This window comes from Pygocentrus nattereri, chromosome 3, assembly GCF_015220715.1.
Source record: "Pygocentrus nattereri isolate fPygNat1 chromosome 3, fPygNat1.pri, whole genome shotgun sequence".
In the NCBI taxonomy this organism is placed as follows: Eukaryota; Metazoa; Chordata; class Actinopteri; order Characiformes; family Serrasalmidae; genus Pygocentrus; species Pygocentrus nattereri.
The window spans coordinates 21,683,151-21,698,165 of record NC_051213.1 but is presented as its reverse complement, the minus strand read 5'-3'; the positions used below and the strand labels follow the sequence as shown (position 1 = coordinate 21,698,165).

The 15,015-nt window shown below is 38.3% G+C and overlaps 1 protein-coding gene across 2 annotated transcripts in view; it reads right to left on the bottom strand.

The window, feature by feature from the left end:
• grik2 (glutamate receptor, ionotropic, kainate 2) overlaps window positions 1–15,015 on the bottom strand; it is a 162,735-nt gene that overhangs the window by 107,353 nt on the left and 40,367 nt on the right. For both annotated transcript variants that reach the window (XM_017708225.2, XM_037536747.1), the window contains exons 2-3: window positions 5,128–5,295; window positions 3,760–4,017 (exon numbers count right to left, since the gene is read on the bottom strand). In XM_017708225.2, the coding sequence (XP_017563714.1) occupies window positions 3,760–4,017; window positions 5,128–5,295 (426 nt within the window). The remainder of the gene's footprint in view (window positions 1–3,759; window positions 4,018–5,127; window positions 5,296–15,015) is intronic.

The following is a 15,015-nucleotide window of genomic DNA, read 5'->3' as shown; positions in this document are numbered from 1 at the left end:
AACTGTCAGTGCTGATCTGTATTGACTGTGTCTAATGCTTCCCGACTGCTCCTAGATCCGTATTTAACTCGGCATGAATATTTCATCCACTCAAAGCGTTTATTAGAAACCCCGTCTGGGAGTCTCCTGAGCGTGAAACATAACGGCCTGTGATAAATATCTGTGGATGGGCTGCATCGCTCAAGTGTTCCCTGCCAAAGTCCTTAAAACAGTGTCCTGTCTGACAGAGCTAGCGTTCCAGTCCCCCTCCAGAGGAACTACCCTGCCGGAGTCAGAGGTGCAAGATGAACAGCTCTTCCTCTTGGCATCAATGGCGTAGAGTTGCACTCTGGGATGTGGGAAAGACACTGAGAGCCAGCCTGTGACTCAGAGAGCTCCAGACAAGCAGGTCAAGGTTAATGTAGCCCTTGCTGCATGGGCGGGCTTATTTATGTTCAATTAAACGGCTTGAACAAATTGCAGGAGGATTAAAACAAGTTTCCGGTCAAAGGTTTTAATAGCCGACGAGAAAGGCAAAGGCATTTCACTTTGTGGAAATTACACACATGCGCACATGTATTCACTCTGTAATTTCTCAATCGCTTTTCTAAATTCAGCGGTACTCAAGCTGAGAGGAAGGAGTCTGCAGTGCTGACAGATGAGGGTAAAGAGAGGACTCCGCACCCGGCACATTCTAAACTTGGATGTGCAGCAAGCACACTCACGAGTCATTTAGCAAGTCTAGAACATCTGCGTCCCAGCGTCATGCCTGGTGTACTCTTAAACACCTTGTCAAAGTTCCATGCAGACTGCAATTATACTGCTGCAGTTACCATAAGGTGCTGTCTTTTTAACATAAACCACAAACATCTTATTAGACAATCTTTCCACCAATATAAGAACACCTTTCAGGGACATTTGGTTTTATTAAGTTCTTTTCAGGGTAATAGAAATCGGCCTAGTTTTACCACCCATATAATCATACACTGATTTAAAACACCACATTATTGCATGCTCACATTTACAGGGGAAACACAAATTGTAAGAGACTTTATTAAAATGTCATTAAGTGTATTTGTGAAAATGGCACATTTAGAGATCAAATTATCAAAGCACTTATTAAAGCATGAATGCAGAAGTCTTAAATTATCATGCCACTTAGGAAAAATGGCAGTGTGACTCTCTAAACAATCTTGCGGGTGCTAGCCAAGCGTATGATGGGCTAGCTCCTTCATTACTGTGAATGGCGCTGCTGGTTTGGTGCACTCACATAGATCAAATTGAAACAGATTACTGAAGGGGTCCTAGGAGACCCTGGGTGCGCTCCAGCAGTGCTCGTCTCAATTCAAGCTCTCGTCCCACTTCTGAAGTGTATTTAGCTAACACACACCACACTCATAGGTGTCAGCGCACACACACATACACACAGCAGTGACATTCATGCATAGTGGACAAGCATAGTGTTCAGTATAATTATAGTGGATATAATAGAAGACGTGCAAATGTGTTTCCTTAAGTGCCGATATCTTATACGAGGACAGTAAATCTAGTGTTCTTCCTTCTGCAATTCTCACTCAAGCGACAGTGCTCACTTTTTTGCAGTCGGCCACAATCATTTACAGGAAAATATTTACAGCTATGGTACTGTGAAAAAATCAGAGACCACCCTTCACTTTAATTTAATTTCCAGTCAAGAACAAACAAGTTATCATTTTTTTGGTATCCGGAAAAAGTAGAAACCATATTGTGTTTGTTCCACAAATTTTGTACATTTTCTCAATTCATGTCAGTTTTTAAGTTTTACACCATTTGAACACAGCAATTGTCCTTTATATTTTGTAAAAAAAAATAAAAATAATATATATATATATACTGCCCAATAATATATAAGCCCAATAGAAATGCTTCTTACTTTGTCCGGTAAAGCTACAGGACAGGGCAAAGCAGACAAAGAAGGACAGTTTCCACTCTTGAAATTTTCGAAAATAAATCTGCAGAGATATTTTTCCGTACCTACAAGGTTAGAAGTCGGCTACGTTTTCTGCTTCCCACAATTCAAGTAGTTGGTGGTCTACCAGTTCTTATACGGTTGTGAAGGGTGCTGTTTTCTCTATATATTTTAATAATTTCCAATAAACTCCAATTTTACCCACTTTTACAGCACTAAAACACCATTATGATGATTGCTGCATTCATGCTCTGTCCTCAGTGAACCAAGCCTCTGGTCTGCAGTCCATACTGACCTTTAAACCAATATAATTAAAAAAAAAGAAAAGAAAAGTCAGCCATATGGGTCAAACACATAGCCGTAAAGGAATTACACGCTGTGGGCACACAGTAAATTACCTTTCTGTTGAGAAGTATACTTCAATGGTGTTTGTACAGCCAATTCTATTTTATTGTTCTGGCCTGTAGTTATATTCACCACAGCCTTCCTCTCCAAGGAACCCTCAGCTTAACACAAGGAAAAAAGAAGGATTTTGAAAAACAGATTTTAAGCCATGTCGAATGGCATTGTTGTGTTTTGAGACTTGCAACCTCCATTTCCATTCTGGCTATTCCCTTAACTCTACCCGCCGCTGAGGATGTTGTCATGGAGATGGGCTCATATGCTTGGTTTGGGAAGTTAAACTGTCATTCTCTCCTACCATCAGGGAGAGAGGAACAGAAAGAAGAGCACAGGGGAGAAAAAAGAACCACCTCCCCCTGTTTCTGCACAGTCTGTGCGCCCACTCCCTTCTTCACACGCCCAACTTTAAACTCAGCAAGCCCACTAGGATGACAGAGCATTGGGTTGGCAGGCTAAGACAAGCCCTGCCTCTGCTGCTGTCATTCTGCTTCTTCCATTATAAAGTCGAGTCATTAGAGAAATGTCATTATGACCATTGATTTGCTTGTTTGGGTGTTTGTCCAGGCTTAACCATTATGCCCAACGATTTATTCATTTAGCAGTAAACATGAAAAGAACCTGGCTTTGTAGAGTCAAATTAGAGCTGGCCTTAACCCTGAAACAGCCCAAGCACATTTTTATCATTTTCCCTCTAACAACAAGACAAGACCTCCTGTTTTATAACACACCTGTACAAATGGCCCTCGTTTTGGCCCTCACTTTGTGTTTTGCTCTCATTTCTAGCTGCCTGTGACAGAAAATCAAGGCACTATTAACCCCATTGAAAGCCAGCCATGTCCATTTACACCTTAATTAATCCAAGCAAGAGAAACACAGGGATCAATTCTATCTTGAAGTTCAGACTCTGCTAGGAGGACCTCCGTGCCTGCAGCAAAGCACAAGAGCCACAGGCAATTGGACCTTACATTTCCGCCCCTAGACATGGTTTAGGGAGTTGGCTGGAGTGCTGCAGAATGTCACAGTGCTAAACAAGTGGGCTTATTGTAGTGCATACGTGAAAGGAGCAGCAGCATTGCACTGGCCAGTGGCTGTAGGCTACAGGCAGTGGAGTACTGGAAGAGAGCTTGAATGAACACCCTGGGAAATCTGGCAGGATCTCCCATTTGCTGGCTACTAAGTTGAACCCTGGCATATGGCATATGTACCCTGACCACTGAGGCGCTTGCTGCCTGCTGTTCTAACAGGGCCTGTCAGCCTGGGGGTTTGGCTACACTGTAGACCAGACGGAGACCAGGGAATCGTGTAAAGTCCCACACCTCAGGTCAGGCTGCTCAGGCTTGGGACACAGTCTGGCTGGGAACAGCTGGGAGTGAACAAGGGTGCGTAGGAGACAGCATGGAGTACTATAATGCAAAAGGACAAGTTCTCACCTGTGCTGTCGTCGTACACTACAGTAACCATCCTCCATTTGAAGAAGTGCACCAGGTCCAGAATGGCTCTGCTGAGTGAGGAGAAGTCCGGGTAGAGGCTGACGTAGAATGAGTCACGGTTGTCTGAAACTTGGTGCTTCCATTTGGTTTGAATGTGTGGCACCCCCAGTGCATTGCAGATGGACTGAACTGCATTGGCCGAAGAGCTGTGAGAGGGGCCGAAAATGGCCGCTACTCCCAGAGAGAGTTGGTCACAGGCTAGAGAGAGAATATGACACTTAGTAATGGTCAAATATGATTTGCTCAACAATGCAGTAATTAAATAATCAGCAGAGACATCTACAATTTGTGTCAGCTATTTAATTATGTATCAATTATTGCTGCCCTAAGATTTAATTCTTGAATTAATTAAACTAAAATGAATTTTATGGTGTGGCATTTTCTTTCTGTTACTGAGGTATTGAAAGGCATTCTAACCTAAAACTAGCATTTAATATGTTATTTGTTGTGTATGGAGCATTCTGTAACACATTAATCAGCCTCAATGATCTGACAGAATTCAGGATTTTGTACCACTTATGTCGATGCTAATAAATACAGATGTGATATTTAGCCTTCTACTATGAATTCTAGCTATCTGACTTCTATTTACATTAGATAACTAGCTGAAAAATAAATAAACACCCCATGTATCTGCCCCAAAATAAAAAAGGGTCCTTTCATGTTCAAAATACATCATCAGAAGGGAGTTTTCTCAGTTTTTAAACCAGAAAATTTCACTCTTGAGACTATTGTGGCACAGCTATGGGAGGTGAGTAGGTAGGTTCAGAACAGATGTAGCTAAATTTTGGTCAGAGTGCCCCTTTAAATGACAAATACAAGAGAGAGGGTTTCTAGAATATTCTTAACTTGTGCTCTTATATTAATGTCCCTGAATAAAAAAGTTCAAATTTGGCATCACTGTTTTTTGTGTGCCACAAAAAAAACTATTACTGCTCTGTTGTAATCATTTAACAAACATAGTGAGGGGGGATCTCAATTACAGCAGCAGTGCTAATGGAGTGTATAATCAGGAGAAGAGAATTCAGATGTTTCCCTGGTGTAGAAATGACAGATGATTTCAGCATGTGAACCTGTCTCAGGGGTTTCTGTAGCTGATGCATTACGGCCACCGACTCATTACCTAAGACCAATCAATTCTCTCTGTTTACACACCAGCCGGCCAGTGATGTTTCCCTTCAGTTAATCTTATCAATATGCAGTTTCAGCATATGTGTGGGTTTTTTGAATAATTACAATTAATGTAATTATTCTAAAACTCACTTCACTTCTTGAATCACATGTACAGATAAAATTTGAGTGCCATACCTTTTCTGGAGGCCTCAAAGCTGTCATGGATGTTTATCCTTTGGATGTCATATGTGAGTGTAGTGTTTGGCAGTAGAGTTCTGTTTCTGTTGATTGTATTTAAAGCAAACTTAAAGGCTAGTTCCTCAGCACCTGATGGACCAGTTTCGATGGATTCAAATATTCCCCCTGGAATAAAGAAGAGAGACAAAGAAAAAGAATGTTTTTATTAAATCTTTCTGCAATATCTTATAATTAAGCTTAAATAATGCTTTTGCACACCAAATGATGGCAAAAGTTGGAATGCTCATTCAACATCAAATCATTAAAGCATTTGTAGATTACCTCACAGAACGTCATAAAACCCACAAAGAAACCTTAAGCAGCATTGTTTAAGGGCGCTTGCTACACTGCAGCCATTGTCTTGTGAATTGTTTTGACAGGCATTAGATGAATGGGTGCTGGCGGAGTTGGGGATGGGGGAACTCTTAGATCGATGTGCTCTGATTGGCCAGCAGCTCAATCAATCAAGCCCTCTGGGAGCAGTGAGGCACAACACAGAGAGATTGAAGTGTTTTGTTTGGGTCAGCCTGTGGTTTGCCCCTGTTGGCTCACCATAAGTCAAGAGTAAAGCTGGACTCAATGTTTTACTTACACTTTCTGGAGGGTACAGCCTCACACTGTAAATAACTTGTGGTGATTCCTTAAATATTTTGTCAAGATATTTTCTAGAAAAACAATGATTACATGCAAAATGTATGCATTTAGTTTAGATTCATCCACTATGAGAAAATGAGAAAGTAAAGCCAATGCACCAGGAGAGTAAGATTCACTCATTTATGTATTGTCATTGCATGGAGGAGTATATTTTTGGGGCATACATTTTCATATGTGGTTACTGACTTCTCTGTTCAATAACCTTATATTTAGCTGTCCTGCTAAGTTATGAAATTTTATGTTTGTGTATGTTTGTGGTGTTATAGAGCAATTGCTTTTGTGGCCAAATTTTCTCACTCAGGACTAAAGCCTTGGCTCAGAGGTGAGGAAGGATTGGATAGGATCTGCCTTCTTGACACGATTAAGCCTGAGTGTGAAGGTTTTCCTCACTGTAGTGTTTTTGTAAATCCACACAGTTCCAGCTGCTGAATCTCAAAGGGTTTGGCCAAACAGTGGCCTTCATTGTGTAGACAGAACTGCCAAAATCCACATACAGTAACACAGCAATATAGTGTAAAACAACAGAAAAGGTCCATGCTGGAAACAGGAGTGTGGCAAAGTTTCTCCTTCATTAGTATTCGTCCCATGGGGAAAACCTATTTTGCATGGCATAATGAGTTTGAAGGAATTAATAACCATCAGTTAAGCGGGATGTACTATAATTGGAAGCCTGCACATTTGGAACCATCTTTTCACACAGAAGGAACACAATTGCAGCTAAAGTCCTTTCTTTGAGTCCATTGAAAGGATAATGCAGTGTGGACAGGCAAGTGAAGGGAAAAATGAGTGGAAGTGAAAAGAGGAGAGAATGAGGAGGTCCTGTACATGACTAGAGACAGGGAGGTGAATGTAGGGAATAGAGAAGCAGGAAGAGTATTGCTTGCATGTTCTACCATTCAAAACTCTGGAAAAACCATTTACAACCTTGTTTTCACACCTCCATGTCCACTGTTCCAAGCACAAAAGGAAAGTTTCATATTCATATTCTAGAATCTATACTGTAAAAATAAACATTCTATGTGAATACAAGTTTAATTGGCTTTATTTGTGTGAAAGAAATCCTTTAATTAAGTGAAGCAAAGCAAAATAACAGTTTAAATGACAAATGAGCAATTCAAATCTCACAAATACTTCAAATCAAAAATTGGTCTTTTCCATCTTTTACACTGTAAGATTAAACTCTGAACAAAGGAAGGTAAAGAAAGGTCACCACTACTAGAAGTGCACAAAGACTAAGAAAGGTCACAATTACCAGAACTACACAAAGACTAAGAAAGGTCACCACTATCAGAACTACACAAAGATCAAATGAACACAAGCATTTTAATAAGTAAACACATTATTGACCTTATTATAGAAAACAACTGACAGATCACCAGAGACCAGCAGTGCAGTTTCACTGTGGCATTAGGAGGCTGTAGAGGCCACAATGAAAGACTCCCTTGAGAAGAATAAGACATTGCACCTTTGTAAAACATTCATCAATGTGTATTTATAATTCATGGCTTTGAAACCTCACCAAATTGTAATTAACAGTGAAAAAGGGCTCAGGATGGGAAATTAATCAGTTTGTCAGTTCCGCTGTTATATTGTTATATATTCAGTTGTTATATCCCGTAAGCATGGGACTCTTTAAGAAGCATACTCCTTCACATTTTCATTCATGAAAACAGTCAGTCATGCCATACATAATGCTAATAATGGTACAATAGTGGTAAACCTAAAAACATAATAAATAAAATTAAGCCAGAAGCTTTTCTGAAAACTATCATAAGACAATATCTTATACATTAAATCATGTAATAAATTTTTTTGATGGAGTTTTTAAATCGATTAAACACTTTGGACACTTGATTCCTATCACAGCCACTTTGAATTTTTTTGACTTGTTAAATTGCTTTACCGTGGTGCATTTCACATCAAACCACTCTGAATGGCATTGTTTTTATCTTTAATAATTTAAATATGCATAAACTCTGGAAAACTGATGGAATTCCCCTTTATTGCCATATCTGGACAGTGCTGGAATGGATATCTATTCATTATGTTCTCATTATTCAGATTCTATTTTATCATAGCATTTCAGTGCAGCGTGCAGTCTGTCGCTGGCTCCAGCCCCAGGCTCATCTATGACTGATCCAGTTCAGTCATGTTGCACTCAGCTGGGCACCAGTCTTGTGAGCTATGCCCTGTGTCTGCCTGCTGAATGTGTCAAAGCCATACATGACACTGCGTTCAATACTACACTCAGCAACCGTGACATATTCTTCCCAACCACAGCAGGGACAAAATCAATAATCTCACAATAGTCTCATTTCTGCATTGAATGAGAACACTTACTTAAAAGAGGGCGCAAATTTCCCAGTGTACATAATTCATAGCAGTAGTCAGGAAAATAGGAAGCATAGAGGCCTCTTTCTTTCTGAATACGATAAAAGGGTCTTCGATTAGACACTTCCAATTTGACAGTAAAGAGCTGTAGATTTGCAGGTCAACATGCAAGTCATTTATCTTCTCAGATGATCAATCTACTATGATCACAATGAGATCACCTCTGAAACAGGTCAATACTGAAATCAAATGCCTGCCTGAAATAACAAAACCAAAACAACAAAAAAAGAGTAAATGGAGCACAACAGAGAACAGAAAATAGAAAAGAAAGTAACAGGATAATGATTTTCATTTGTGCTATGTTTACTTTGGTTTTACAGGTACCATGCCATGAACGCAAAGAGAAGGATGGATTGGGATTCAAAGACAAATAAAGGAGAACTCATAGTAGTCAACTGCATCATTAGGAAGTCCACATTGCCAAGCTGGTAGGCAAGCTGTAGATAGAGCTTGTCTCATCACTGTTACTGCAGCTACAATTGTGGCGGTGGAAAAAAAACAAGCAAAATAGACCAGAATGACCACTAAAAAGATGAAAAGATACAGTATGTAGACGCTTTAGATGCAGTCTCCAGAAAATGTTACAAGAAGATTAGCTAGGTTGGTGGACTGGATGCATATAGCTTGCACATCTCCAGTGAGATTTTATAAAAGCAAATAAAAGTGCCTACCAAAACTGCTAAAGCTCTTAAATAGTAAACTCACACACATACAGCTTAAGTCAGCTTCTTAATCCCCAGCTGTTCCACCTTAAATGGTGCTGCTGTTACACTGAGCTGAATGGAAAGAATTGCAAAATTTGGTGAAAACAAAGACAACATCAGCTTACCTCAATAAGTGCATCAATTTATCTCAATGAATGCACCCTAATGAACAAATACCTCAAACTTTCCCTAGGAAACTTGATTTACTGAGCAGCTAACAAGCAGCACAACAGAGTCCCTAACCACACACTTGTATACCTCACCTACTTCACTAATGTGTGCTCTTCTAATGGTATGTGCACTATTTTTATACACTATTTAGTGTGCTAGTATGTGGTTTGGGACTGGGAACTAGTAGTATAGTGGGAAATCTCAGCCATTTAGATTTCAGTTTTCATTTGTTACCACTACAGCAACAAATCAAATGAAATCTGGGCTATATACTGAAATATATCAGTTCAAAAATGAGATTTAAAAAGCATTCCAAATAATGATGTGTTTTACTGCCTTTTACAGATCATTCATGACTCATTATAAACAGCCATAGCACTGCTGAATGTATTTGATGTTGCCTACCAAAATGATGGCAGCGCATTTGTGATGTCATTGGAATACTATCAATTCCACAGATTTTTCAGTCAGTGTAACATAAGTAAATAATTAAGATGTAACCAAAGTCGTTTAACTAAAATAGTTTGATGTGAAATACTCTGTTAAAAAAATAGTTGATCACAGTGGTGCTGATGGGAACCATCACTATCAACCACCTGATTACATCAAACAGAAGACCACCACTACTCCTTAATGAGACATCACCAAAACCGAGCATGAGATAGGAGGGAGAATATAAGATCACTGTGAATTGCACTGTAAAAATCGGCATACATATAAAGGACCCCATGCGTGTGTGGGCATGTGCATGTATATGCAGGGTGGTGTCATATTGAACAGGGCCAGAGTGAGACTAATATAAATGAGCAGAGGTGGGAATTGGTAGATTTTACTGGGGAGACCCTAGTTTTGTTTTTGTTACTTTTTAAATAAAATAAAGAACAAAATAAAAATAAAACTGTTGCCAACAACAGCATTTTTGACCGATTATTGTAAATTAATCTAGATATCTATTCAGCCTAGGCAATTTCATTACAGACCTTATACTCATTAAATCTTGTTCAATTGCAACATAAAGCTATTTATTTTTCTTAAATGCAAATAATTCTATTTTATGGAAAGCAGGAAAAAATATTAAGAACATGAATAATTGGAAGGAAGGAAAATGAATAATTAAAAAAAAAAAAACTGATTTATAAACTGATAAGACTAAACATTTTCTAAAAGCACCATGTAAAAATTCAAGCAGGTCCTGCATAAGTGTCGATCTACACCATTGGGTTCTGGATTGTTTTTACCTTTTCCTTTCATTGTACTTACTAAGTAATGTGCTCACACTGTGGGTGGTGGTGTACAGATTCATTTGAAATGTTGTCATCATAGACAAAACAGATAGCAGCATGTGGACGAAAGAGATCAGAGGTTCACCAGAGCTGGAGAAAAGGTTGATCTGATAATTATGTATGCTGCAATTATCAGATCATCATTAGAGGGGAAAAAATAACAAAGGGAATGATACTTTGCATCACTGCTGCACAAAAACCTTCAATCTCCATTTTTGTCATTTATTTTTTAGAATGTTTTAGAAAACTCTAGATATCATTTGTACTTAGCAAATTTCATGATTAAGGGACCAATACAAACGGTCCAGAAAAAAAAAATAAATAAAGTGTACTTGTTTAATTGTGAAACATAATAAAAATACATTTTCTGATTCTGTGTGAATTAGTCTGATTACCAGAGGAATATATCACAGTAAAGAAAATCAAAGACTCAATTGTTGCTGCTGCTGTTGCAGTTTGAACATGAGAAATATGGCATAAGGGTTGGAAGCTGTAAACATTATACATTATTATAGGGCCTCATTCACCAACTATTCTGAAGAAGAAATCTCTTTTTAAATCACACTTACGCAGTTTTCATGAAGATTCTAAAATTGACCAACATTTTGTTATTTGGGATTTATCTATGCAAAGGTGCTAACAGTAGTGTTTAAAAAGGTGAATAAATAACCATCGTGAATCTAATGTAGACTTTTTTCTTAGGACCCTTCTCTTAGGACAAACCAGTGACTCCAATGTCTCTAGAGGTTGACACCTATGCTAATGGAACTTTCACTGCAACATTATTAACAAGTGACATAACATGCAGGAGCTCGAAAAGCTTTTCAACAAGGCAGAGATTACAAAGATCCATCAAAACATCAGCAAAAATGTTTTATCAAAACACCCATTATTGCATTATGTTATTGTTGTTAGGTTTTAGTGGTGAGCATGTGTTGCTTGTGTTATTTGGTGTTGGGCTGCCGTGAAATAGTGGAAGTTAGTGTATCCACCATAGGAAGAAAACGGATGGGCGGAATTGACCTGCCTGCTCCCTGGCTGTTTCTGTATGTTTCTGTAAAAGAGCTCTTTTTGTGGCAGAAATATGGCCTCTCCTGTACCTCCTTTTACACTAATGCCTACAGATACATATGCATACATACATACAAGGCCGCAGTGGGACTTGTTTTCAGACTGGGACCACTTTAAACTCTGACTATATTTCTACTGCTTTGCACGCTCAGAGTACTGCCTTTGTGCAAAATAATCTGTTTATTTTCATCTTCTTTTCTTACTCTTATCTTTTATTCATTGTTTATATGCTATACTGAGATAACCAAGGGGGCGAGATAAAGATGAAATAAAAACTGACTGAAAACTTAAGTTTTTGTTGCAAATGTGACGATCATTATATTCAGTACGCTACAAATGATGCTAACGTTAGCTGAGTTAACGTCCTGTCAACATTTCTCAATGCCTATGTGCTCTGCTTGCTCCTCATCCTCTTTAACTGGCTTTTCCATACCTTGTTTTTCTGCCATGCCTGCCACTGCTGTCGATCTTCACATAATTCATGAATGAAAATTGTAAAAAGAGTAATAACCTCAGTAAAGCAGTGTCTGTTGTGTTAGCCAGTGCCACATCCTCTGGCTGAATTTGATACTCTAATCTCTTGAGACTGATGTTGACTTCTTATTGGGATTTCCGTTACACCTTAAATAATACAGCAGTTACACTCTACAGCCCGTAAAGGCACCTGAGTGTAAGTGCTACATCGTTTAAGGTGAAACGAGAAATGACAATAAGCGGCTAACCTCAGTTCATCCTCTATCCAGTTACACTCAGCAAACTGGGGCTCTGTAACCTGAGGTGGTGACGGCTCTTTAACCCTTAATCCACCACAGATATACATTTCTACTTTATCTGAGTGTTCTTTTGTGTGGGTTTGTACATTAGCTTGCAGTTACTGCAGTAACACAGTCACACACACACATACACACACACACACCCTTCCTCAGAGAAATGTGGAGACTTCAGAAGTTCTAGCGAAGTGTGTCATGTCACATCATCATGCTCAACCAATCCCGGAGAAATGCGTCTTTTTAAATTGTCATCAATGACGTCTCTTTCAAACCAGCTCTCTGATGCTAGTTTGGTGGTCCTTTCAGCAACCTACTGACTGAGAATAGACTCCACATTACACAAAATGACTATTCAGCAAATGAGTTTGAATCATGCTCTGAGCACAGAACTTCACCTGTTTTGTCATTCATATGAATTAATGTCTCATTAATTAGAGTTTGATTGGAATGTCATTCAGGTCAATCTAAAAGTAGTTTTTCCCAGAGCAAGTTGCTTAACACTGTGCAGCTGCAAAGGTGCTGCAACCCACCTGCAGTTTACATTAACTTTTGTTGCCTGATTGTTTAAATCAACAGAAAGGGAGCTTTTGCTATTGCACATTTTACATCAATTCAACAAACCATTCCATCACTCATTTCATAGATAATTCTGCTAAATCATAGTATATAGTGTTTTTATATACAGTTCTCTACATTTACCATTATATGTGTATACAATTATATCCATTTCTTTTAAGTTTTAAACTCACAACAGTTATTTTTTTACAATAAAAAATACTAATAAAAGTAATAATAATCGTAACAACAACAATAATAATATAGAGGAAATAATAATAATAATAATAATAATAATAATAATAAAGAGGGTGCTAGCTAACATTACTTGCTCACTGCCTAATTTAAAAGGTAGGCCAATGATGCTAATGTTTAAGCTACATGTCTAATTTAATACTGTACTATAGTTATCATATAACTGTCACATTAGATGTGTGTCTTTCTTTCTCTTTACAACAACATATTTCAATTTACCTGAGAGATGCAAAAGGGGCAGTGTCCCATAGCTGCAGGAATGTAATGGTGTGGTGGTGAGCGGGGGGGTAGTGAAAGGCGTCATTTCTAAAATAGCAGAAACTTCATTGGCCACAGCTGACCTAAGCGACTTGACTGAGTTGAACTTGAGCTCAGCATGTTGCTCGGGTAGGAGATGATTTGTGTCTCTCACTGACAAGTGAAAACAGCACGCTGTGTTATGTACTGTCATTGAGACTCTAATAGTTATGCTTTCACACACAATGTCTTTTCAACCACATCTGCATATGTCCAAGCTACAAAAAATGCAGTGTATAGCAAAAGCCCCTGCTAGCACATTTATTATGTCAGCATCCAGGAGCTAACCAGAGATACTGACATCAGTATTGTTAAATTGTTCTAGCAACATTTGAGGTAAAGAATGAATATCTTTATCATTTGTTTATTTATTTATATTTAGACATTTATTCCACGTTTTTAAATTTATTTCTTTATCTTTTACTTATTTAAGGTGGATTTTATAACCACTATTTGAGGGTACACTTACATTCTTTATACCTTGTTGAAAGAAAAATGTTTAAAAACATTTATAAAACCTTTATTTCTAAGAGTGTAGGTGCCCTCTCTCACATTGATGGTGTGGTTTTCATCTCATTTGATGCCTGTGCTACAGCTGGAAGATATGAAGTGATGGTTAAACTACCCAGCAAGCAATGCATGCTTGGAAATGTGGACATATCATTTGGGACAGTACAAAGAAATGAGTTTTGTTTAAGTTTGTACACAAGAAAATCTTGATTAAAAAAACAGCTTGCATGATTTTAAAATCTCAGTGTCCTTGTTTTTCCTTTTCTTTTTCAAGTCTTTTTCAAATCTGGTCTTGAAATCTATTAGAAAGCTAAATGTAAAAATGTTTAGTAAAGTAGCCAGTTCATTATCACAAGGATTTCCTATGTCCAGTTTTTATAGTATAAAAAGAATGGAACAAAGGTATAAACTAAATAAGCACTGAGTGAGCCTCCCAGACTAAGCAGAACTGCCAATATTCACATTGCTTACACTGCAGGTGAGCAGAAAGTTAAATGCTCCATGGAAATAAAGTTTGTGATAAGATTGCATTTGCATAATCCCCAACCAAATACAGAAATGTGGCTATGACAGATTTAGAATATAATCAACAGTGTGGGACTTAGGAAGGAAGCTCTATATTTCATTGTAAATTACCAAACTGATTTTTCCTAACATGCATGGAATCACAGGGATTCTCTCTTTAGCTAGTTTCCCAAACTTTATTGAAACCAAAACATCATTATTACTTAATTCTAAAATCTATAGACCTCCTTTCCTTCTTATCCATGTAATTTTCAGTATGTCCTCTCTTTCTCTCTCTCTGCCTCTCTCTCTTATTCGCATGTTCTGATTCCACACACTGCTCTGAAATCGATTGATGCACTTGCGCTATCTTGGCACGCCTGCTCCCCACTCTAGAAGGCTTGCGAGTACCTTTGATGAATATATTCAGTAATCCAGTCAATCGGTGGTATTAATGTTGTTTGGCTTGCCGAAATAGCTTTGTTTGTGGGTTACTGCCCTATTTCAGCAGTGAAACTGAGACACATGGGACTAAGGTATTCAGAATGGTTTCAGAACCAAGCAGATAAGAGGCGTTCAAAGGGAATGACAGAAGGGAGTAAAACTGTGGCATCTATGTGAATGTTGACTCACATTGGCTTCATCTTCAACACAGCACATCACTTTACAGCTTACAAACAT